The sequence below is a fragment of the Triplophysa rosa genome, linkage group LG12 (genome assembly GCF_024868665.1).
Source record: "Triplophysa rosa linkage group LG12, Trosa_1v2, whole genome shotgun sequence".
NCBI classification, from domain to species: Eukaryota; Metazoa; Chordata; class Actinopteri; order Cypriniformes; family Nemacheilidae; genus Triplophysa; species Triplophysa rosa.
The window spans coordinates 5,501,058-5,528,313 of NC_079901.1; the positions used below are offsets into that span (position 1 = coordinate 5,501,058).

Consider the following 27,256-nt stretch of genomic DNA (forward strand, 5'->3'; position numbering starts at 1 on the left):
TTACCTTAACTCAGTGCTCTAGGTCTCCATTCCCTCCCATTATCTTTGGTCTGAAAATGAGCGATGCCTGGTTGTTCCATTACAGCGAGGCACCAAATCGCTTGCAAAAACTTTTACTTATTCGGTTCCCCTGTGGTGGAATGAACTATCAGCCTCCACCCGAACTGCAGCATCCTTCACAACTTTCAAAAACCAGCTCAAAACATACCTCTTCCGCATTTATTTGACTAACCAATAACTGTCCAAAAAAAATAAATCTTGTTGTTCATTCTCTCCTTTGCTTACTCCAGCTTTAATCCTCCTAGTAGCATGGCCTTGTAAACTAACGGTACTGTTTAGTGTGTTGACGAAATGTTTATATGCTCTCCTACTTGGGGCAGTCGTGGCCTAATGGTTAGAGAGTCGGACTCGTGACCAGAAGGTTGCCGGCTCGATTCCCAGGGCCGGCGGGTAACAACTGAGGTGCCCTTGAGCAAGGCACCTTACCCCTACTTGCTCCCCGGGCGCTGCAGTGATAACTGCTCCAGGTGTATGTGTGTTCACGACTTGCTGTGCGTGTGTTCACTACTCTCTGGATGGGTTAAATGCAGAGGTCACATTTCGGGTATGGGTCACCATATCTGACTAATCGGTCACTTTCACTTGTAACGCGCTTTGGATAAAAGCGTCTGCCAAATGAATAAATGTGAATGTAATTAAGTGAAGTGAAAGTGAAAGTCTGTTGATATCTCTGTATACAAAATGTATGCCTTTTACTTTAATATTTTGCTGAAAATGTATTGTATTAAATATTTTTATTTTGTATAAAATAAATTGATTAAAAAAAGCTAAGGCACGAAAAACGTTTACTTGAATTGGGTGAATGTTTTGTCTGCTTACACAGATTGCAATACTTGTGCGCCATCTGCTGGACAAAATACACATTGCAGAGTTACAACTACAGTCTTAACAGTCTCAGCAATACCAAAAGTCATGGTAAGCCAGTTAAAAACAAACAACAACATTTCTAATAACATTGTGATAGAACTATTTAATCTCTAGAATACTTTAAAATACAGGAAAGTAAACATTTTCGATGAATACTTGGATATGAATTAGCTATAAATATGACTGTTCTAAATATATTATCACAATTAATGCTTAAAAACATACTGGATTTAAAAGAATTTGGTTTGTTGAAATATATTACATATTTGGAGCAATATCGGCATGTACAGCACAGTAGAATAAAAGGTGAATCTGAGTTCAAACCATAAAAAATGAATTGAAATGGAATACTGAGAGATTAATTGATTTGCTGTAGAACGGCATTAAAATGTTCATGGAGATGCAGCAGGATTGGGTTTATCTTCTGTCGGACAGGACAGTTCTTGACTGTAGTAAAACATGAAGAGCTTCTTCCAGCCCATGGCCTTGACTAGCAACTCCATATCTTCAGTTATCACACCAAAATAACTCTGCATAGTCTTTTTCCAAAACTCATCTGAGTTACACAACTGGACACACACACAAAAAAATATACACACATAACACAAACTGCACAAAATAAAGCATAATTGTTAAGTTTTCTGTCAGCCAAATGGAAATAAGTCAGAGGGCCACACAATTTGCGGTATCACTCATGTTTGTGTCACAAACGGGCTTTAATACCTCTTGAAACTTTAACAAATCTCTACACAAGAACAATGGTAGTAAAGCTGAGTCTAACAAACACTGTTAACACATTCAAAATGTAGTTTTAAGTGTTGAATAATGTTCTTACCTTCCTAAACCTGCTTGAGGTTTGGCTGAGGTGACCGATATCCTGGAGGGGCAGGTAGGAAAGGATTTTAAGGAGTAGCTGGTCAGGTAACCGCACCAGATAGTCAAAATGTCCTCGGCACAGAGACAACGTGTATTCCAAAATCTTGGGTCCAAACACAACATCTAACTGCTCTATGGAAGAAACATGGTGATTTTCTTATGAAGCCGCGATTACAAGCCACTGCAATGTATAACATGTTTCATTTTGAGCTGGAAAATAACTCTGTAATACTCTGGAATGTTGAATCCTCTACAAAGTCAATGTGGGACTGTTTTATCTCTCCTGGTGGTGTCCCTCTGAACACACCCCGGATTGAAATCTTCCACCACCTCCATATAACCTGTTGGAAATAGTAAAAATATATATAAATTTAAAAAAAAAAAACACAGCAATGTTTTACTGTCAACCATTTCAAAACTTTGCATAAATCAAGAATATTTTGAGTTACTGCAAAATTCCCCAGCTTGTTTAAACATTTATATTGAAGTGATGAATTATGTGTCCATTTGCATTTTAAATATTAAATCCTTGAACTGTTGAATATTACTCTACCTCCTTTTGTGTGATAACAAGTTGGTAGAAGTCTTTAGAGGGAGATGGACCTTGTCCATAGGTTTCAAACAGTATTTCATCCAGCAGAGACGCCATTTTTGGACGCTCGGCGATTGCCATGACAACAGCGAAGTCCACACCGTTCCTGTACCTACCGTTATATATATGTATTTCGACCCGTTTTTGACATAAACACATACAGCTATATAATTAGCTAAATGTGTTTAAACAAAAGTTTGTAAACCTTTGTGTGACGTTGGCTGAGGTGGTGGTGGGGGGTTCACGACCTGGCGGATTGATATGAAATCCTGACGTATGTTACGAATGGCCTAGCGTTATATTACTAAGAGTAAGGTTGATGTTGCCACATCCTCGTCAGAATTAACCTCGAAGGGTGTTATTACGGTCGTCAATACGATTGTTAAGGCAAGGCTTCCCGGTTGCTGTTGTCGTAGCTGCTGTTTTTGTTGTTGTTGCGGGAAGTAGTGCGGCGGCGGAAGCAGCGAGAGCTGTGTGAGCGGAATGTGATTCGGCAGTTCGCAGGTCGCTCAGCTGATGAAGGTAAAGCTGCTGCTGCTGCTGCACTGTGTCTATCAGCTACTACAACACTGCAACAAATAGGTAATTACAACATCAAAAATACACACATGTACGTTTAACTGCAACGCCAGGGAGACGTCTTGCATCTTATGCGCATCGGAGCCCTTCGTGTGAGTCGGCTGTCGCGTAATATGAGTGAGAAAAGCCAGACGAAAGAGAAAATATGGTTTCCAGTTGTCATCTCTTGAGCCCTTTCCTGCCGTCCTTGTTTCTTTCTTTTCATTTATTTCTGTGCTCGATACAAGAAGGCCACCGCTTTTGCATCCGCTTTTGTTGCAGAAACAATAAAATATTGGAATCTTGTTTAATGACGTTAATTGACCGCGAAAGCGAACTGAGACCTATTTATATCCCCTTTGAAATAAATATACAACATTATAAGCATCAGCTGAGAGACCATCAATAATACATAGCAGCTTAACGAATATATTATCACATTTGGTGGGTGTTTTGTTAGTATTTTAATGGGTGGTTCTGTATAAAGCTGTGCTAAAAATAGTACTACTGAGTCACCAATTTGAAAGGAAATGATAAATTAATCCAAGTTTGTCTAATGTTACTTATTTTTGTATATTGTGTAACGTCAATTACGCCTGATTTCGTGCATGATGAGTGTTTTTTCTACTTGAGCCACCCAGGCCCGTTTAGGTTAAATGTCGATTAGTGTAGTTTGCTGGTGGTGGTAGTTTGTGGTAGTTTGTTTACGTCTTCAGTCAGTCACTCTGACCTAATCTTGCCCGCATACACGTCGACAGGAGACCGGCTTTGCTCTCCAGCTTTACCATATGTAGGCCAATTACTGACAACAACGGTACAAACTTGATATTTTTCACTCTTTTCAAGTGTATTGTTCATATTGTGTTTTGTTTTCGTTGTTGAAAATAAGTGTTCCCATTTCTTGATAATTGCTTGTCACGCTTCGTTCCTTCAGCAGATTAGCATCGGTTAGCCATGCGAACGTTTTAGCATAAAAGACAGACGTCTTAAAATTTAAACGGGACGTGTTTCTTGATTTCAACACGCGAAACTAGTATAAACTGTAAGTTGGTGTGAAATGTGTAGTTGGTTCATGGGCAGTTAGATACAGTAAGTGTTTATCTAATTTAGCATGGCTAGCACGGTGGCTGTACGTTATCTGAACGCGATTACCAGTTTCACTCAGTGAAGATTTTTATGTAATTCACAACAAGTCATTCTACGTTCCGTTTCCTGCTATTTGGTGCACATAGAAAAACTTGAAATGTACTAATATTTTGTAGACATCTATTACATTATGCTTTGGGTTAGCCAAAGCCTCAGTGAAGGGCCAGAAAACGCGAGACCGGTGTGTAGGGCCTCTTACTGACAAAATCAACTTATCATACTTTTTTGTTTATTCGTAAGGAAATAAATGATTATATCTATTCATGATATGATGTCTCAGATGGCTTACTCGTGTAAATACACAGAAAGCGAATTTCGGTTGATGGGTGTTTTTCACGGACTGTACAAAATAAACAAAAGGATCTGCTCAGGCCTGTGTTTGTGAACGGCCTTCATAATCATGTCGTATTTTCATGCCAACAGTCAAAATACATACAGCAGCAGTATTAACTGGTGGGAAACTTCATCAAAAACGATGTCGATTGGAATTAGCGTTATGGTTTGAAGTGTTGTTATCGACATTTGACGGGATTAAAACCTTAATCATCGTGCGATCAATTCATAATGTCTTCTGGGAAGTAAGAGCCCCAGTGATGTGATCGGGGGGATTTTGACATGTTTTGGGCCTGTTCGTGGATTGGTGATGGAAATAGTTAGGAGATTTGCCTATGCTTCTTTGTGAATGTTTTGGGGTTGCTCGATGTCTAAAACTTTGAATGTCATGGACGTGGCTTAGCCTGCATGAGTGCAGTGGTGTCGTTATAAAGAAAATGAAGGCCGAATAAAATGAGCTTTATTTATTTAATAGCACGCCTGGATGTATAATACTCAACACATTAGGTCTAGATGTCAATCTTTATTCTGCTTATTTACTCCGTTTTAAAATCGTATGCTGTCTACCAAGATAGCATTGTGGGTGTCAGTCGCGCTTCGCAGGTTCGGTTCGTCTGTACGTATTGCATGTGCTGTATTGAATGCACATACGTTTTCTAACGAGTGCATTATGGATGTTATTATTACTTTAAAACGACATTTCAAAGCGAGCCATGAACATGTGCAAAGGTATAATATAAAATCAGTAGTAACGCTATAATCTTTTTACATCTAATGGTAACCATATTAATATCTAATAATCTGAATAGGAATTATACGATAAATACATTTAAAATTTGTTGCAATATTATTAATGCTGTGAGTTTGTTTTGTTAGGCTAAAATAATGTATGTGTAAGTAAATTTGTTCAGAACCTGGTTTGGTAATGTATAAAAAAGACTTCTAGGGCTCATACAGCAGTACTGTGAACCTATTTAATATTCCTTATAATGTTTCTCATCTCTTTAGTTTAGATTATATTCTTTCTTTTTAGTTTTTATAAAATGCCTTGCATACCAGAGAATGATATTTAATAGTGGTTTTAACTATATTCCTAAACAAAATGGCTGCCTCCTAGTCTGCAGTTGTAATTGGATCCCTCTGTGATACTGATTTTTATTTTTATCATTTAAAGAAATGGCCCATTTTATGAAGAGACTAAAATAAACCTTTCTCACCCCTTCCCCTCTCCCTGTTATTGCCCACGTTTTTGTCACCCTAGGCTGCTGGTTGGGGTATTTACACACGGCTGGTAAGTTCCCATAGCGCCTGCTGTCATTTACATGCTGATGAGAGGGGTTGAGGGGTGAGGCAGTTGGGCTTGAAAAGCTTTTAGGTTGTTCTGACCCTGTATGGTGTAGGTCTGTAGAATTTAGATTTGGTGTAAACAGTTGGAAAACATTGTTTTAGAATGCCGATAAACTTAAGTAGGTCCTAAACGGTCCTTTGTTTTGCTTTCGTGTTTTACACTATTTCCAAATTGTTATTGTGTTTTATACAATTTCCATCCTGTTGGCTTAAGAATGCGCTGCACAGTAGCTCATTTTAGCCATTATTACTGAATATTGACACCCAATTAGGTCTGTAGCTATCGATTATTTTAGCAATCGAGTATTCTATCGATTTTTCCTTCTATTAATCGAGTAGTCTGATAAGTACTTTTTCTTTATTAAAGAGCAATACTACATATAGAAGAGATAGTTTACCTAAATTAGTTTTATTTTTTCAAAGTTCTGTTTATTATAATATGTTTGTCCACATAAAACTACTGTAGTTAACCGGACTTCTGTTTTGGCAGGTTGTCTTGTAGTGTGTGATAGCTTCACTTCACATAGCTTCACTCAGTAAAATGTTCTGAAATTATCTCTGAGCAACTCTGGAGATGAAGTTCATGTCCTCATTAGGGCTGTGCAATTAATCGAAAATAATTGTAATCATCAATTTTGGCCTCCAACAATTACAAAAACATAATAATCGACGTAAAACGATTATTGTGCCGCATCCCATTTTGCAAGGATCATCTCTTTTCTTGTGGTATAAATCCACAGCGCACCCCCTTCTTTTACAGTTGTTCAGCTGTGTTATTTCTTTACATTTATTTTTCAGTTGAATTCACAGTTTAAAAGCCAAGTTTTTTTTTTCTATGTTGTTTTAAAACTTAGTGAGTAATCATGTTAAATAATCGGGATCTCAATATTGGCCAAAATAATCGTGATTATGATTTTTGTTATAACCGAGCAGCCCTAGTCCTCATACAGCACAGGCGCAGACAAATCCATAACAATCACGCATGTAGCACGTTAAACTGTGCAGTTCATTCACTCAGACACGCAGAACAGCCAGATGGCATGTTTAAATAACAGAATTATTTAGTTATATGGACTCAATGCAGCCGGAAAACAAGTTTCACTCGCAAAATAGACTAAAACTAAGTAAAATAGCGGTGCTCCATTGATTAACGTCACACAGAAACAAGCACAACAATAAACGCACTTCACACAAGCAAGCAGCTCTGTTTAATGCACCTGTCAAACTGTATCACATGCATGCCAGGGCTCTAGAGTGCGACCAATTTGGTCGCACATGCGACCTAATTTCTCAATGGTGCGACTAAAAAAAATCTTAGGTCGCACCAGTGCGACCAGCCGTTCGAGGGAGGAAAAGTCTCTCTGCTAAAGTCTCCCTGTGGTTCAACAACAGACACATTAGGCCCATATCGTGGTGTAAACCAATCAGATATAGTGAAGGGCGGACCCCCCTCTGATTGGCCGTGGTCCAGATATTCCTGTACGTGTGTGTACGTTTGAAAATGCTGTGCTGCAGTCGGACAGAGAGGTGAGTAGCCTAGGCCCGTCAGATAAACAGAGTGGATGTAGCCGCGGATGATGAGAGAAGATGAAAAGAACGATTGACAACTTTTTCGTTAAGAATGTTAAGATAAGGCCTGATCCGTCCGAAAATCATAACCAATGCTCTGACACGCTAGACTGCGACTAAATGGTCTCATTTTGCGACAAATTTTCCTGCCAATGCGACAAGTTTTTCTTAATGGTCGCACCGGTGCGACTGTCAAACTGATCAATATATAATTTTTGCGTATTATAAATTTAATGTGCAGAAATGTTATATTGTGCAAGCTGCGCATTCAGTCACTAATTTTCGTCTCCCCTCCTTCAACCATTCATTATCTATCAGTGCCCCGCCCCCAAAGACGTAATTCGCGGGTTACGGGTAAGAGGCGAAGGACCGGAAGAGCAGACGAGTGAAGCGCTCAATCTTGCAACTTAAATAAATATGCAGAATACAAGAATTTCCCCTGCTAAGGTACAAAACAGCAAAGATAACGAAATGTGTTGCAAGTATTGTATGCATGTGAAGCTAATGCAGGAAGCATGTGTTTAAACTTTATGCACTAAACTATTGTATAAAGATCTCTAACAATACTGCAAAGCATACAAAACGTTATACATCACGCTAAATACTATTTATTTGTGAGTCGCTATTGATAGAAGCCAAACGTGTATCAATGCAGCTTTCATGAAGAATAATCACTAAAAGCCTTCAGGTCTCGAGGGTTGTTTGAGATATGCGCATGCCCAGAGAGTCAGAGCACAAAATACTAAACGGAGTTCTCTTTCACGCCTTCTTACTCTGAAACGGACATATTAACTCAATATAACCTAAAAATTCCCATATTAACAAGAAACCTTGTTAAGGTATTCAGTTTGTTTCGTGACCAAACAGTTGGGAAACAAAACACGTGTTCCAGTATATTGCGCGAGCTCTTAAAGGGGCAGCAGCATAATAAAGATCTCTGTTTATAATGTTCATCAAACAACAACGGATGGGCCCAAAAACACTCACTGATATTAAAGGAATTGTGTTCTCTTACAGGAGTCGTTCACAACAAATAAAGGAAGAAAGTAGCTTTAAGAAAGATGTGCTTTAAATATGGTAAAGTGTTGAGAGAGTTTACATATACAATAAAAATAATTCAATCATAAACAATGATTTGTATTAATTTCTAATTGATTTTAGGGCTGAAACGATTCCTCGAGTAACTCGAGTTATTCGAATACAAAAAATCATCGAGGCAATTTTTGTTGCCTCGAAGCCTCGTTTAATCCATTTAACTACAGTACACACGGAGCACTGCGTTTCCCCACGGACCGTTATTACTGACACACAGCCCGCTAAACTCTATACATGTTACAGGGCTCTCAAGTCTCACGCATTCACCGTGAGACACACGCATTTTAGTCTGCTCACACGCGTTTCTCATGCTGATAAATAACTGATAGTTTATAGGGCTGTGACGGTTGCCGTAACAACCGCACCACCGCGATGGTAAAGTGCCATGACGGTGGTGAACTGCCACCGGCGGTAGTGCACGTCACTCTGACAAATATAGGTGTAATAAATATGAGAGTTGCGATAACGATTGCTAGTTGTAGCCTTTCAGTTGTGGATGGTTTTATTTAAAATATTTTAAATTAACAGAAATTATTGACATACGTTTCCGTTGGTGCGTTCGAGCGCGGGCCTGCACGGCAAAACCCAGGTTATTCTGCGGGTTTTGCAATGGATCTTGTTGTGAAATGAACAGATACGTAAAATCAAAACTGGCTATGACCCGCTTGCTTAGTGTCGGAGCGCGCGCAGGTTTTGCCGTGGTTGCGGAGAGACATCTATTCATTTGCGCTCCTGTGCACATCTTCTGAACGCGCATTTAGTGCAGCTGTACACATTTTAATCTGGACAATGTCAACAAGTAAGTTTCACATCAACGAGTCGGAAAAAGTAAAGTTTTTATGGCAATCTGAATAGGAAAGCCAATGTAGGTTTAAACAGTTTGTTTCAAATGGAATTGTTAAGGACTGTAAGGGTTAATACGCCACTGACTGAAGTTACTGCAACAAGAGCTTTTTTATTTAGTATTTAGCTTTCTTATATCATTTAAGTTTTCATTATTTACTGATGTTTATTTAAATGTTTTATATGCTGTAGTGTGCCGTTTCACTGATGGATTTGCGCGTTAAACATTGACGGATGTTTCATCCTCATTTATTTCAGATATCATATTTCAATTATTTAACAATTTCAAGTATTTAAATAAGGTCTATATTTCTCTTCCACTCGTCATGTGGTTGCTACACGCAAATATAATAATATAAATATTATTTATATAAATAATATATATTTCTCAACCACCGCACCACCGCGGTCGATTTGTCTATTACCACCGCGGTGGTAAAAAAACTGCCACCGTCACAGCCCTAATAGCTTATTGAAATGGTGAACTGATATTTTACTTAGTTTTAGTCTATTTTACGAGTGAAACTTGTTTTCCGGCTGCATTGAGTCCATCAAACTAGATGCGGACTAGTGGACACCGAATCCTGTTATTTACACATTTCATCTGTCTGGTCTGCGTGTCTGAGTGAATGAACTGCACAGTTTAACGTGCTACACGCGTGATGCTCATGAATTTGTCTGCGTCTGCGCTGAATGAGGACATGAACTTCACCTCCAGAGTTGCGCTGAGAGTTTATTTCACAAACATGTTATTGTTTGAGTGAAGAAACAGACATACTAAAAAATAAGCGTCTTCTGACAACCTGCCAAAATAAAAGTCATAGGCTATTGTTTGAAATTATTATTTCCATTTTTATTCATGTTTCTTATTTATATATTTGTATTATATTGCATTTTGAATTTAATATGGCAATGGAATGTACTAAATGGGTTTAGTTTTCACAGATATTAATGTATGCTATTTCAGCAATAAAAACTAATTGTTCTAAAAAGGAAACAAATTAGTTGTTTTACTCATTTTAAGAGACCTGTCTTATTTTCTCTTGTATATTTAGTATTGCTTTTTAATAAAGAAAAAGTACTTATTATCCGAATACCCGATTAATCGATGGAAAATCTGTAGAATACTCGATTAGTAAAAGAATCGATAGCTGCAGCCCTAATTGATTTATTAATATATTAAACACATTTTAATGAAGTTTTAGTGATTCTTTTTTCTTACCTCACCCCACAACTCTGGTGCTATCAAATTAAGGGCTGGTTCTAACTTTTGTGCTGATGCACCTAAGAAAAAAAGTTAGGCGCACCAGTGCAACCAGTGCAAAAAGTTAGTCTAGAGCCCTGCATGCTACACTGGGAAATACATATATGCCGCACTGTACAGCCCTGTTAGGCACGCATGTGTTTAAAAAGCCACAAAGACCGCTTTCAGCCTTTATGGGATGCGTGCTAGTCAGACAGGATAAACTTTGCCGGCTGAAGTCCTAAAAGTTTGCTTTAAAGATAAGGAACGTACCAAGCACAATGTTCTTTCACCATTCTCTCTCTTACACAACACACAGTCTTGCTGTTGTCAGAGCAGAAATGAAAACCTCTGCCCTCGGTATATTTTTCTGTAATTTATTCTGCAGCGTCTTCTGTTTACATAACATGTGCAGAGTTTAGCGGGCTGTGCGTCAGTAATAATGGTCCGTGGGGAAACGCAGTGCTCTGTGTGTACTGTAGTTAAATGGATTAAACAATGATTTTGTGTATTCAAATTACTCAAGGAATCGTTCCAGCCCTACACCCAATTTCACATTATAGAAGTCCTAGACCACGTTGTTTTTCTTGACTGTTCTGTTGTGTTAAAATGTGTTGATTTTAACAGGTAACGAGCCAGATTTAGTAAACAGGGCAAAATAGCGCGAGAGCAGAAAGGGAGTGGAATTTTCAGCAGGTGATTTACTAAAAAACACAGGTTCAGTGTCTCATTCCCATAATAACCAACACAATATACTAAGAGCAGCGCAAATTAACGCAGGGTTTAGGACATGCTTTCTTGGGCATTAAATAAAGACACAAATACCAGTTCAATGTCAAGTGCAAACCTTAGTAAATTGTGTTGCGTGGTTCATTTAAATACTCTCCTGCCATAAAGTTTGCGTCTGAAGGGGAAACTCCTACAAATGCATATGCAATAAGACATAAGACAAAAACATCTGTGTCCACGTCTTTTCAACGCTAATTTTCACTGCGTGTCTTTATTAAATACAGACAGTAGTTTTTTTACGCCAAAAGAGGTGTTTTCGCTATCGCAAGCTGGCCCCAAATGTTCTAATAATTAAAAATGCGAAGAGGTAAGTACTTCAGTGAAAGCATTTATTCAGTTTCATACATTCAAACTGAATATTCAGTCATGTTGTAATGCACTATAAGTTTCTCTTATGTGTTGGGGTTACTTCTACTTCTCATTTGAAAGGTCTCTCAGCAGCATTCAGGATCAGTTTTAGTTTTCGGCATGTGATTGTTAGCATCAGCTCCCATGCCTAAATTCTGTTGCGTTACGAGAAGTAAAGTAATTAAAGCCATTTGTTCTCCTTCCAGACTACAGTCACTAGTAATGCCGGCCATATAAAAAAAGACAAGCATTTTTATGAGAGACGAAAACAGAATATTTATTCAAATCAACAGCAACATTAATTTAATACTGCATGTAATGCTTTAGAAAGGATGGTAGGTTGTAGTGTTGTCACGGTACCAAAATTTCAGTAGTCGGTACCGATACCAGTAAAATTTCACGGTTCTCTGTATCAATTTCGGTACCAAAGCAAAACACCAGCATTTACACAAGATTACTTACATTAACAGGGCTCTAGACTAACTTTTTGCACTGGTTGCACTGGTGCGCCTAACTTTTTTTCTTAGGTGCACCAGCACAAAAGTTAGGTGCACCCAAATTTTCGACTGCATTTAACACAAGTACAAGTTTTACAAGTTCACTTTTTTTTTAAATCGCTGTCCATATAGGCAATATTGACTTGTAAATGATTAACTAACAATCTGGTCAACATAAAGTTCTTTATTTGAAGCACAATTCTACAAGAAAGCAGGGCTCTAGATTAACACTTGAGAGAGGTGGCACTGGTGCTACCAAGTTATTCAGTTGGTGGCACCAGCCCTTAATTTGATAGCACCAGAGTCGTCGGGTGAGGTAAGAAAAAAGAATCACTAAAACTTCATTAAAATGTGTTTAATACATTAATAAATCAATTAGAAATTAATACAAATCATTGTTTATGATTGAATTATTTTTATTGTATATGTAAACTCTCTTTCAACACTTTACCATATTTAAAGCACATCTTTCTTAAAGCTACTTTCTTCCTTTATTTGTTGTGAACGACTCCTATAAGAGAACACAATTCGTTTAATATCAGTGAGTGTTTTTGGGCCCGTCCGTTGTTGTTTGATGAACATTATAAACGGAGAACTTTATTATGCTGCTGCCCCTTTAAGAGCTCGCGCAATATACTGGAACACGTGTTTTGTTTCCCAACTGTTTGGTCACGAAACAAACTGAATACCTTTACAAGGTTTCTTGTTAATATGGGAATTTTTAGGTTATTTTGTGTTAATATGTCCGTTTCAGAGTAAGAAGGCGTGAAAGAGAACTCCGTTTAGTATTTTGTGCTCTGACTCTCTGGGCATGCGCATATCTCAAACAACCCGCGAGACCTGAAGGCTTTTAGTGATTATTCATCATGAAAGCTGCATTGATACACGTTTGGCTTCTATCAATAGCGACTCACAAATAAATAGAATTTAGCGTGATGTATAACGTTTTGTATGCTTTGCAGCATTGTTAGAAATCTTTATACAATAGTTCAATGCTTAAAGTTTAAACACGTGTTTCCTGCATTAGCTTCACATGCATACAATACTCAAAACACATTTCGTTATCTTTGCTGTTTTGTACCTTAGCGGGGGAAATTCTTGTATTCTGCATATTTATTTAAGTTGCAAGATTGAGCGCTTCACTCGTCTGCTCTTTCGGTCCTTCGCCTCTTACCTGTAACCTGCCAATTACGTCTTTGGGGGCGGGGCACTGATAGATAAGTAAATGGTTGAAGGAGGGGAGACGAAAATGAGTGACTGAATGCGCAGCATTCTGCACATTAAATTTATAATACGCAAAAATTATATATTGATCAGTTTGACAGTCGCACCGGTGCGACCATTAAGAAAAACTTGTCCCACTGGCAGGAAAATTTGTCGCAAAATGAGACCATTTAGTCGCAGTCTAGCGTGTCACACATTGGTTATGATTTTCGGACGGATCAGGCCTTAACTTAACATTCTTAACGAAAAAGTTGTCAATCGTTCTTTTCATCTTCTCTCATCATCCGCGGCTACATCCACTCTGTTTATCTGACGGGCCTAGGCTACTCACCTCTCTGTCCGACTGCAGCACAGCATTTTCACACGTACACATATGTACAGGAATATCTGGACCACGGCCAATCAGAGGGGGGTCCGCCCTTCACTATCTCTGATTGGTTTAGACCACGATATGGGCCTAATGTGTCTGTTGTTGAACCACAGGGAGACTTTCGCAGAGACTTTTTTTCCCTCGAACTGCTGGTCGCACCGGTGCGACCTCAGATTTTTTTTAGTCACACCATTGAGAAATTAGGTCGCATGTGCGACCAAATTGGTCGCACTCTAGAGCCCTGATTAAGGTAACTGTATATTAAAATAATAAATGCAACAGATATATTTTTCTTTAGTTTAAATGTGGCTTTTTAAACCTAATAGAGTTATCTATCCAAGACATACACATTGCTAGTCATACAGTTAGTATAGTTTTCTAGCACATAGATTTCAGATAGGCCTATATAAAATAGGTACTGTAAACCCCATCCTGTCCTCCCCTTTATTTTACCCCATTACAGTTATAAAAGCATTAAATGGTTAATAAGGACACTTGACTGGATTAGCATTGGCGCTAACAAATTAACACTCAAACAGGGACGTTTAATTTAATGTAACCTTTAATTTAACATATGCTACAACATTCATAATGCAAATGCGAACAGAATTTGAAACTTACCGCTTGAATTGTTACTTAAATCTGGATGCTTCCTCCTTTCACCACAAAACTGTTTGTTTTCTTCGTGATATGACTTGAATCTGAAGTATTTCTGCGCGCATCTCTTGTGGATCGGAGCCGCGCTTATCTGCTAATCACGTTTTATTGCGTCTATGAAAAGTTTCCGACTGACAACCTGTCAGACAGAGCATCAGTACCCGGTTGACCCGGTACGTCGGGTGCTACCGGGTCTTATGAAAATTAGGTACTGCCAACTTTTTTATTTTTAGGTACCGACTTGGACCCGAAGTACCGGGAGTTTTGACAACACTAGTGCTGGGCATTGTGACCATAAATTAATATTGTGGTATTTTCCAGATTTATACCGGTTTCCGGTACATGACAGTATTTTTTAAACCACATTTTCTACTGATTGAGAGAGGAAATACTGCAGTTGATTGACTTAAAATGCCCTTTTATATTGTCATGGTGAGTGAATATTGTAGAAAAATAGTATTAGTATTATACTGGTTTGTAAGGCCAACAAAACGATGCTGTTTATAAAGAGATGGCAGTCATGATGAAGTGAAGGAATCAAGATGCATGACAGTTGCATTCAAAATACAGAACCTTTTAATTGTGCAAATTTCGCAAACAACTTGTAACTACACAATTTAACCAATCCCCTTCCCCTATAATAACTGCAAAGTTTAGACTTCTTTAACAACTGATTAGCATGCAAAGGTAATTTGCATACATATTTAAGCAAATAAATAGAGAACAAAGGCTTGAAATTAACTTTTTTCCATGGTAGCACTGGTTCTCCCAACCTCATGAGTTAGGAGCACCCACCCAAAAAATAATACCATGGTCTGTCTGAATAGTTGAATTCAAAACAGTAACAATTTGAACATTATAACATGCATGTGATGTCTGGTGTGTTTTACATAGTCACAATGGCTTCATGATTTCCTGAAATCTTTTTTAATCCATAATACAAAGGCTTAAATTAGATATGTGAGAGGAACGCGATCGCATCAAGCTGTCAATCTTCCTTCCTCTATTGACCCTTATTTCTCATCATACCATACAGAGACACCGTTAAAACTAAAAACACATCATCATATTATAGGTTATATTGAGCAGGTATGAGGGGAACATGATCACTTTATGAAGATGTTTGCTTGTGAGTGTATTTAATAGGGCTGCAACAACTAGTCGATAAAATCGATGAAAAGCAAATCACACCCACACATCAGCTCTGAGAGCTCCAAGCGTTCTTAAAATTTTTGCCATGCTCGCTTCCGCTTACTTTTGGCCGTATGTATATGACATGAGTAAAAAAAAATATCAATAGTAGAGGTATCACTATCGAAAAAAAAATATTGCAGTAGTTACATGTATCGATATTTTTGCACAGCCCTAATTCATACTAGAAGTGATTCTAAATAATCTTTCCGATTAAAACATGATTCATTATGAAATGCTCTTAACATGCTGATTATTAATGCTAGTAATATTATTTATATCATCAGTGGTAAACGTAGATCAGGGCTCTAGAGTGTGCGACCTTATTTCTCAATGGTATGACTAAAAAAAATCTGAGGTCGCACCGGTGCGACCAGCCGTTCAAGGGAGAAAAAAAGTCTCCACGACTCTGAAAGTCTCCCTGTGATTCAACAGCAGACACACATTAGGCCCATATCGTGGTCTAAACCAATCAGAGATAGTGAAGGGCGGACCCCCTCTGATTGGCCGTGGTCCAGATTTTCCTGTACGTGTGTGTACCTCGCGTTAACCGAAAATTCTCTGTCATTGACAGATTTTTTTTTACCAGTGACGGAAAAATCTGAAGGCCGTCCGTCTGTCATTTTGACGAATTACAATGAGGGCAATTTTTAACTCCCCGTTTCCCTTCATTAGAGCGTGATATGCATGTTTTCACCTGTCATTGTTACTGACTAGACATGTGATGCGATCTGGGAAAACCCGTCGGATGTCGCGCTGGGACACCTATAAAAGTAAACCACATAACATGAAGAATGAAGGAGTATCAATGCACATTTCCCGCCAGTCCTGTGTAAACTACGGCATGCAAAGTTTTTTATACAATGTTTTCGTAAGATGACAGTGCTCCCCGTCTGCAGCACCGGGAGTTATCCGATCGCAAAACATACAAGGGATGATCAAAAGTCCAGACACTATGCACATGATAAACAATTGTAAAACTTGCTTCACTGCTTATTAGTTGTTGTCTGTAATGTTTGCTAGTTTCCTTGTGTAGTGATAATGGCAGAGCTCTCGTTCTTTAAGTGTGCCCTGCACCATTTTATTCAAACGGTTTTGTACAGTATTTTTATAGACTTCAACACTAGGAAATATTTTTTTATTAAATTGTTATTAGAGTAAGTCTTTTACCACTGTAAAGTGACTTTTACTTGTGATACTGGACTGTTGTGCTTTTATTTTCATCACTTAACTTTAAACCCGTTTCCTCCAAATTCCATTCCTGAAAATCATAGCGCTTCAGCCGACCTCAGCCATAACTTTTGTTACATACACAAGGTATGAGCAAAATAAAAACTGATTTGGAAAGGGCTTGAATATGGTATCAAAAACTGTAATATATACATTTTCATCATGTGTTGGGTTTTCCCAGATCGAATCACATATGAACATAAACATTAAAACATGAAATATATAGATGAATATAAACAACAATGGCTTTATTGGGCATTCAGTTGTATTAAAATACAACAAGTTCCGAGACGCAAGTACAGCGTGATGACGTCACGAACATACTAATTACCACATAACGCCACCTTGCACCATAGTGACAGGTAATAATAGATTATGACGGATTTTTTACGAGCCTGTCAGTCAAAATGACGGACAATAAAAAAGTCTAGCGCAACTTCTGGTGTGTACGTGTGAAAATGCGTGTGCTGCAGTCAGACAGAGGTGAGGAGCCTATAGGCCCGTCCGTTAAACAGAGTGGATGTAGCGCGGATGATGAAAGAAGCTGAAAAGAACGATTGACAACATTTTCGTGAATAATGTTAAGTTAAGGCCTGATCCGTCCGAAAATCATAAGCAATGCTCTGACACGGAGCCATCAACCTCCCAGGTTATGTCAAGCGCTGGTCCATTTATCTTGAGATGTTTTAAGTTTATATTTCAGTTCAGTCAAGCACTTTAAGCACCAACACTTTTTCAGTAAGTTACCTTTCTTGTAGAATTGTGCTTCAAATAAAGAACTTTATGTTGACCAGATTGTTAGTTAATCATTTACAAGTCAATTTTGCCTATATGGACAGCGATTTTTAAGAAAAGTGAACTGGTAAAACTGCGGTATTAAATGCGATGCGGTCGAAAATTTGGGTGCACCTAACTTTTGTGCTAGTGCACCTAAGAAAAAAAGTTAGGCGCACCAGTGCAAAAAGTTAGTCTAGAGCCCTGTAGATACAAGACGTTATATAATCCGTCACAAATCTATACTGCAAACAGTAAACTGACTGACAGCTAAAAATGTTTTATTAGGCTACTGCTGCATTTTCATTTACTTAAGCGATACAGTAAGTGTCCATTTATTTACCTGCTCTTGGTGTCTGTAGGTCTTCATATGCGATGCGGGAGAAGCAGCACTCATGGTGCGGAAAGGGGTAAAATGAAGCGCGTTTGGTGCTAAATAAAGATATTAGAAGATATAGCGGAAAAATATAATCAACATAAATGTCCCTGAGTGTGCGTGATGCAGCTCAGTTATTATTTTATTTTTTTGCTGCTTGTCAGGGGCAGTGCGTGCGTCTTTTCTGTACTTGGACTCGGAGCAGGAGAGCGAATGTTGCCTTTTTCACCACCCTGGGAGCATTTAAAAATGCAAAATTTGTATCTGCATTTCAGGTGGTTGACGCGACATATTTTCCGACACGTGCTCTCTGTCCGCTGGTGAGAGTGTGCTTACTTGTGCAGGGTTTTTCCTGTATAGAGAAATTGGAGGGGGCCGCCTCAGTCAAATTTCGTGCCGCCTCCGACTCTCGGCAAAATTATATAGAGTGTCTACTGTCTTCACAAAAAACACTGCGGGCATTAAAGCGGCCCTAACACATGCGGTTTCTGCCAATTTCATATTAATCTTGAGTACCTATAGAGTAGTATTGCATACTTCGTATCTTCGAAGAGTATTTAGTTTGATCACATATATAAAAGATAGATACAGCTGTATGATTATTTCCGAAAGCATATGGCGCATGCGGGGGGAAGGGTATGCTGAACTAAAGCACGTGCGCATCCATTGCCAACAAAACACAGACATCAGTTTCACTCACCGCATGCGGTTCATGTCCGGCATCTTTTAGCACTGGGACGGCTCCATGTATCAGTTTCAAACGATCTCCAAATCCAGCTTTATATCCACAGTTTATATAACATTCATCACCCAAATGCAGTGAACAAACAAACACCTGAACTTCACGAACGTATGCTCTCTCTCGCTCCTGCACACAAGTGAAAGTGACGTCTGCGCATGCTCCTTCTCCTGCTGTCCTTGCTGCCACGTGGGCGTGCCGCGTGCTTTTCCGGGAGAATTGTCCAAGAAGGGACTAAGAAAAATTGTTACGAAATAGTTTTATATGTTCAAAAAAAACTTTCCGAAACCTGTATGATCGCTGGGGGAGTGTATCAAGCACAGAAATACTTTGTAATACGCCCAACTCGGTTTTTGACAATTTGACCATGTTAAGCATGAGAAGACAGTACGTTTAACATTGTAAAGAAGTCAGAATGCATGACACACCATTGTACCACCCCTTTAAACAAACTGTCATTTGTAACTGTAGTTCATTCATTACGCCACAATGGAGGCGCTGTTTCGTTATCAGAACAGTGAGGCACTGAAGAGTTCAGTAGAAGAGCTTAGGAGCTGTGTTAGCTGTGTTTGACAACTGTTCATGTGTTTTACGGTAAGGTTAAGGTTTCTTAAATTAACATGCTGTACATCATTGTAATGTATTTAGCTGTGAAGTTGGCTCGTTCAATCAGCGTTATACTGTACACAGCGAGTTCGCCAGTATGAACGCACATCGTGATCAGAACAACTTGCAAACAAATTACTCCTTTGAACCGATTCGTTTAAACAGAATGTAAGAGTGAATAATTCAAAGCTCAGTGAACCACAAGAGAACGTAGGATGTGAATGAACTTTGAAGCAAAAATGGTGGATCGGAGCACACTAATTTAATTTGAAGTGTCAATATAATTTTTACGGACCCTGATTGGTCAAGTTGGCTTATAAGTGTTTTACCTAGCGGCCACCTAATTTTGTTAATACTCTCCATGATTGGTATAGAACAAAGGCAAGCAGTAATTATTATTAGTGTCAGGGCTGTACGTTAACTTTTTTGCACATACAGTGAGGGAAATAAGTATTTGATCCCCTGCTGATTTTGTAAGTTTGCCTACTTACAAACAAATGAAGGGTCTATAATTTTTATGGTGGGTATATTTTAACTGATAGACACAGAATATTAAAAAAAATCAGGGGAAAAAAATGTTATATAAAGGTTATAAATTGATTTGCATTTCAGTCAGTGAAATAAGTATTTGATCCCCAAGCAAAACATAACTTTGTACTTTGTGGAGAAACCCTTGTTGGCAAGCACAGAGGTCAGACATTTCTGATAGTTGGTCACCAGGTTTGCACATGTGTCCGGATACATTTAGTCCACTCCTCTGTCAATCTTTAAGGTTTCTTGGCTGTCGCTCAGCAAATTGAAGTTTTAGCCTCCTTCACAGAGGTTCTATAGGACTAGGGTCTAGAGACTGGCTAGGACATTTAATGTGCTTCTCCTTAAGCCACTATTTGGTTGTCTTGGCAATATGTTTTGCGTCTTTGTCATGTTAAAGGCTCATCCATGACCCATCTTCAGTGACCTAGTTAAGGGGAGGAGGTTCTCGTCCAAGATTTTACGGTACATGGGCCCGTCCCTCAGCCCCTCAATGCGGTGAAGTCATCCTGTATACCTGTAGCAGAGAAAAAGCCCTAAAGCAGAATGTTTCCAACACTGTGCTTCTCTGTAGACATGATGTTCTTGGGCTCATAGTCAGCATTTCTCTCCCTCCAAACACAGGAGTCCATTTTGGTCTCACAGCAGTGCCAGCACTTTCGCCAAAGCCTTTTCTGAATCATTTTTATGTTCATTGTCAAACTTAAGACGAGCCAGGCGGGCCTTCTTGGGCAGGAGGACCTTGCGGGTGCTTCAGGATTTCAGTCTACTGTGGCATAGCGTGTTACCAATGTGTTACCAATGTTTTGCTTGCTAACTGTGTTCCCAACTGTCTTGAAATCATTAACAGGCTTCTTCCGTGTAGTTCTGGGCTGATCTTTAACATTTCTCATGATCATCTTTACCCCATTGGGGAAATATTGCAGGGAGCTCCAGAACAAGGGCATTTGATAGTTATTTTGTATATCTTCTATTTCCAAATAATCACACCAACAGTTGTCTCCTTCTCACCAAGCTTCTGTCTGTAGCCTATTCAAGGTTTGTGCAGGTCTCCAATCTTGTCGCTGACATCCTTTAAAACCTATTTGGTCTGGACCATGGTGTTGGAGAGGTTGAACTGGAAGATACAGATTCTGTTGGCAGGCATCTTTTATATACATAACAAGCTGATTTAGGAGTACTTTCTTAAAGTGACAGGACTAATCTGTGGTCCATATAGGCACATAACCAATCTGTGGAGCCAGAATTCTTGCTAGTTGGTAGGGGATCAAATACTTATTTCACTGACTGAAATGCAAATCAATTTATAACCTTTATATAACATTTTTTCCCCTGATTTTTTTTAATATTCTGTGTCTATCAGTTAAAATAAACCCACCATAAAAATTATAGACCCTTCATTTGTTTGTAAGTAGGCAAACTTACAAAATCAGCAGGGGATCAAATACTTATTTCCCTCACTGTATTGGCAGATGTGCACCGTATTAAAGGATAGTTCACCAAAAATAAAAATTCCGTCATCATTTAAAAACTATTAAATACCACGTATCATTTTTCTCAAGGATAGAATGGGAGTGGATGGGGTCTTTTTGAAGCTCTAACAAAGTGCATCCATCGATAAAGAACTGCTCGACAGGCTCGTGGTCTTAAAAGAGTCTTCTGAAGCGAATCGATGGTTTGTTTAAGAGAAATATCCATATTGACAGCGCTATTAATGTTATGTCTAGCTTCCGTTCATCTCTCGAATGCGTTGTAATAGTAGGGATGCTCGATCAGGATTTTTGCAGCCGATACCGAATACCGATTTTCTGTCATCATGATCGGCCGATACCGATCCTGATTTCGATGCTTCAAGCTTTATATAACTGATATAAGCTTTTTGGTCACTGTTTGCAAAATAAGATGTAATTTGATAAATATTTTGATAAAATCATATCAAGGCAAATAAAAGTAAACTTCACCTTTTAGAACCATCCCTTTTTAAATATTGCAGTTCTTATTTTGACCACATACTTAAATAAAAATTTATTGCTGTTGCACTCTTTTCTGTGAAAGTAATTTACTTATGCAACATTGCTATATCATTATACAGGTGCTGGTCATATAATTAGAATATCATCAAAAAGTTGATTTATTTCACTAATTCCATTCAAAAAGTGAAACTTGTATATTATATTCATTCATTACACACAGACTGATATATTTCAAATGTTTATTTCTTTTAATTTGATGATTATAACTGACAACTAATGAAAATCCCAAATTCAGTATCTCAGAAAATTAGAATATTACTTAAGACCAATACAAAGAAAGGATTTTTAGAAATCTTGGCCAACTGAAAAGTATGAACATGAAAAGTATGAGCATGTACAGCACTCAATACTTAGTTGGGGCTCCTTTTGCCTGAATTACTGCAGCAATGCGGCGTGGCATGGAGTCGATCAGTCTGTGGCACTGCTCAGGTGTTATGAGAGCCCAGGTTGCTCTGATAGTGGCCTTCAGCTCTTCTGCATTGTTGGGTCTGGCATATCGCATCTTCCTCTTCACAATACCCCATAGATTTTCTATGGGGTTAAGGTCAGGCGAGTTTGCTGGCCAATTAAGAACAGGGATACCATGGTCCTTAAACCAGGTACTGGTAGCTTTGGCACTGTGTGCAGGTGCCAAGTCCTGTTGGAAAATGAAATCTGCATCTCCATAAAGTTGGTCAGCAGCAGGAAGCATGAAGTGCTCTAAAACTTCCTGGTATACGGCTGCGTTGACCTTGGACCTCAGAAAACACAGTGGACCAACACCAGCAGATGACATGGCACCCCAAACCATCACTGACTGTGGAAACTTTACACTGGACCTCAAGCAACGTGGATTCTGTGCCTCTCCTCTCTTCCTCCAGACTCTGGGACCCTGATTTCCAAAGGAAATGCAAAATTTACTTTCATCAGAGAACATAACTTCGGACCACTCGGCAGCAGTCCAGTCCTTTTTGTCTTTAGCCCAGGCGAGACGCTTCTGATGCTTCCTGCTGCTGACCAACTTTATGGAGATGCAGATTTAATTTCCAGCAGGACTTGGCACCTGCACACAGTGCCAAAGCTACCAGTACCTGGTTTAAGGACCATGGTATCCCTGTTCTTAATTGGCCAGCAAACTCGCCTGACCTTAACCCCATAGGAAATCTATGGGGTATTGTGAAGAGGAAGATGCGATATGCCAGACCCAACAATGCAGAAGAGCTGAAGGCCACTATCAGAGCAACCTGGGCTCTCATAACACCTGAGCAGTGCCACAGACTGATCCACTCCATGCCACGCTGCATTGCTGCAGTAATTCAGGCAAAAGGAGCCCCAACTAAGTATTGAGTGCTGTACATGCTCATACTTTTCACGTTCATACTTTTCAGTTGGCCAAGATTTCTAAAAATCCTCTCTTTGTATTGGTCTTAAATAATATTCTAATTTTCTGAGATACTGAATTTGGGATTTTCATTAGTTGTCAGTTATAATAATCAAATTAAAAGAAATAAACATTTGAAATATATCAGTCTGTGTGTAATGAATGAATATAATATACAAGTTTCACTTTTTGAGTGGAATTAGTGAAATAAATCAACTTTTTGATGATATTCTAATTATATGACCAGCACCTGTAAATAAACTGTAAATACTGTGGATTATTTAGACTAAATCTTATCAGCCACTGTTGCTAAATGGCCTAAGCACTAGGGTTGTAACGATTCACTCGGCTCACGATGCGATGCGATTCACAATTCTGATCTCACGATGCGATTTATTCACGATTTACTCACGATTTATTTTTAAAAAATGAGTTGAAACAAATTTGAAATGAACAACTTCCCTTGCATTATTTCTTAAATGCTTCACGTTTCTTTGCATAATAAAATAATGTTTTATTTCAAATAACAAAAGTAAACTGCGATTTTATAACAAATTAATAATAGAAAATGTCTCTTTAATATAAACAAACTAATACTGTCTGTGCTTTTCTTGGATTTTTTTGCATTTAAGAAATATCAGCATCCACGTTTAGGTTTGCAGTGAAAATAGCGGCCCCTGCTGTTCAAAAAATGTATTGCGATTCAGTTCAAGCCTCAACCGAATTGAATCGTCACTCATTATAACCGATTTTCAACCGGCTCACGGTGAATCGTTACATCCCTACTAAGCACACTAAGTAACGTTCTGAGGTGTTCTGAGTGACAGATTTGATGGATTCGGATAGTGAGTCTTCTGAGTTCATTGTTTGACATATCAGTTCTTTTAACCGTTCATTTAAATGAATCCGTTCAAATGAGTCATTATGTCATGAATCGAACATTAGCAGACGTTAACTACACATTGTGTCTGTGTGTTTATGACAGACATCGCAAAAGAAAGAAGTTAACACGGAAACCACTTTATCATTGGATAGGATTGATTTTCATTTATTAAAAGTGTGGTTTATGTTACCTGCGTCATGTGCGCGTCAGAGAAGAAAAGGTAACCCGTTTTTTTAAACACAACTCGCACTCAATTCAGGTAAAAATATTCTCAGAATGTGCCACGTGCAACATAGATTTGGTCTTCCGACCTTTTGTCATTGTGGCTGTTGCTTTTGTTAATTATGTGCGAGAGAGAGAGAGTTAGAGACTGGCATGTTCGACTTCTTTTGGCGCTGCACAGATTGATCAGCATATGACATTACCCACCTTTCTGCGAGAGCGTTTTGTTATGAAAGCATGACTGCTTATGACTGCTTCCGCAGTGCCTGCACAGCATATTCCAATGAACTCAAAATGAACTCACACCCTGTTTGGACACAGCGAAAGTGCACAGGCTCTCTGCTCACTCTTTCACAAGACATGACTGCGGCGCCAAACGTACAGTATGTCCTCGCCTGATGACGTCATCAAATTACGATCTGTTTGTGAGATCGGCCAAGTTAGTGAGTACCGATCGAGTCATTAAATGTGATTATCGGCCGATTCCGATCTGTGGCCGATCGATCGGAGCATCCATAGTGAATAGGGATGTGCACGATTAACCACACTTTTATCACTGATCCTCAAGCCTCAGGTATTTTCATGATAATAAAGTATATTTAAAATGATCATGTTTGACGGGTGTTGCTTTTTTAAATGCACGTTATAAGCGACTCAACTCGCACTGCTTTTAGATTGAGCAGCATTTCTACTGATCCCAGAGCTGTGCTTCACGGACAAGCTACGCATAAATAAAATAATAGATACCTTGCATAATCGCAGCCAGCTCGATTTCAGTAGGATTTAGTGGTTACCGCGATTAATCGTGCACATGTCTACGCGTGAACCAGAGGGTTGTTTGACGATGACGAAAGCTCCCATCAGAGTAGACTCTTTTGGCTGAAAACAAAAATTGCAGCCTTCGTCACCGGAACTTACTGCATCTGCGTCATCTGCTGGAAAACTAGGGGTGTAATGATACACTAATTTGCCGATTCAATACTATCCCGATACTTGTGTGCCGATTCAATATACAGTATATTGCGATTATTGAGTATTGCGATTATATAACTATTGCAACTTGATATTACAATTTATTGTGATTTTTTTTTTTTGCTTATTAAAGACTAGGAAAATACTTGATCATACTATTGAAGAGACTGTATATTATGAAATATTATATTGTTATACATATTAACAAAAACAATGCATCACATCTTTCTGAACTTTTATTTCAGGAGCATACACATACACAGTGTATATTTTAAAGTACCTTGAACCATGAAACTTTCAAGGACCAAAACCCTGAACTCAGTGCATGGCAGAGTTTGCATACCGTTTTAGTCATGTCTAGTGCTGCTTTTCCCAGTAAAGTGTAAAATCCAAAGTGTTTCCACACTTGGGATTTGAAATATGAAGGTGCCGAATTAATTTTCGAGCTTTGATCCTCGACTCGGCCATGATTTTTGCGTCCTCGCGCCAGCTTATAACGGATACGACGTCATCTAATACAGATACAAACATATGCTTTACGCCCTCTGTTGGAATAAAAGTGGTAACTCCACCACCTCTTAGGAAAAGTAAAATAAATAAATTCTGAGATAAACCAATCGATTTTTAAATCGTTTTAAAAAGAATTGCGATAGTTAGGTGAATCGATTTTTCCCAACACCCCTAGGAAAACCCTGATTTTTTTCACTAAAAATCTGATTTACGATTTAAATCGATGCTTCTGTTTGAGGTGCTGCAGTAAATTGGTCGTACTGCTACCTTTTCTAGCAACAGACTTCAAACACACTTTGCAGCGGGGTGTTGTTTGTTCTGCATCTGATGTCACAAAACCGAACCAATTCCAGATGACACTGTGCCCTTCTTGGCATAGTCTGAATTTCATTTTTATACTGGGGGGAAATCCCCCCCCCCTTTACATGATTAGCAATGGGGATTTAAAGATTTTGGGGGAATACATTTTGACACATCCGTTTTAATTTAAACAACACATTTTTCTAATAAAATTTTGTTAATATTAAACACAATAAAAATGACGAAATTTGACATATTTAAATATATATATATATATTCCTTTTTGTTTTTTGCAATATAATAAAATCTAACTGTTTACCAATTACCTACTGTATATAATGTGAAGTTCTACAGTTACAGTGCTCAGCGTAAATGAGTACACCCCCTTTGAGAAGTAACATTTTAAACAATATCTCAATGAACACAAAATCAATTTCCAAAATGTTGACAAGACTAAGTTTTATATATAATCTGTTTAACTTATAACATAAGTAAGGTTTATAATATAATATAATATAACATAATTTTCAGTTTTACTCAAATTAGGGTGATGCAAAAATGAGTACACCCCACTGAAAGTCTCTGGAGCAAAGCTAAATTTTAGACTACATATGTCTAATTTACACTGCAGAGAAATGGTATGCATGGGTGCCGTCCACGAAAGAAGCCTCTCCTGAAGCCCAGGCACAAAAAAGCCTGTCTAGAGTTTGCCAGGGCCCATGCTGACAAAGATGAAGACTCCTGGGACTCTGTACTCTGGAGTGATGAGACCAAGATAAATGTTTTTGGAACTGATGGCTTCAAAACTGTATGGCGTCGCAAAGGTGAGGAATACAAAGAAAAATGCATGGTGCCTACAGTGAAACATGGTGGTGGCAGTGTCCTTATGTGGGGCTGCATGAGTGCTGCTGGTGTCGGGGAGCTGCATTTCATTGATGGCATCATGAATTCACAGATGTACTGCTCTATATTGAAAGAGAAGATGCTCCGTGCCCTTGGTCGTCGTGCACTTTTCCAACATGACAATGATCCTAAACACACATCTAAGGCCACTGTTGGATTTCTGAAGAAGAACAGGGTGAAAGTGATTCAGTGGCCAAGTATGTCTCCTGATC

At 38.6% G+C, this 27,256-nt stretch overlaps 2 protein-coding genes across 5 annotated transcripts in view; one reads left to right on the forward strand and one right to left on the reverse strand.

The window, feature by feature from the left end:
- Nucleotides 1-1,210: 1,210 nt before the first annotated feature.
- Nucleotides 1,211-3,228, reverse strand: fbxo36a (F-box protein 36a). 2 transcript variants are annotated; one of them, XM_057347415.1, is made up of 4 exons: nucleotides 3,004-3,228; nucleotides 2,036-2,144; nucleotides 1,763-1,935; nucleotides 1,211-1,496 (listed from the first exon to the last, which is right to left on the reverse strand). In XM_057347415.1, exons 1-4 carry the CDS (start codon nucleotides 3,040-3,042, stop codon nucleotides 1,320-1,322), a joined length of 498 nt encoding a protein of 165 aa, XP_057203398.1. In that variant the 5' UTR covers nucleotides 3,043-3,228; the 3' UTR covers nucleotides 1,211-1,319. The 2 variants fall into 2 exon arrangements, with proteins under 2 accessions (XP_057203398.1, XP_057203397.1); XM_057347414.1 differs by lacking the exon at nucleotides 3,004-3,228 and adding an exon at nucleotides 2,357-2,452.
- A 406-nt stretch (nucleotides 3,229-3,634) lies between these two features.
- Nucleotides 3,635-27,256, forward strand: part of trip12 (thyroid hormone receptor interactor 12) — a 70,524-nt gene continuing 46,902 nt past the window's right edge. For all 3 annotated transcript variants that reach the window (XM_057347411.1, XM_057347412.1, XM_057347413.1), the window contains exon 1: nucleotides 3,635-3,767. The gene's annotated coding sequence lies outside the window, so the exon portion shown is untranslated. The remainder of the gene's footprint in view (nucleotides 3,768-27,256) is intronic.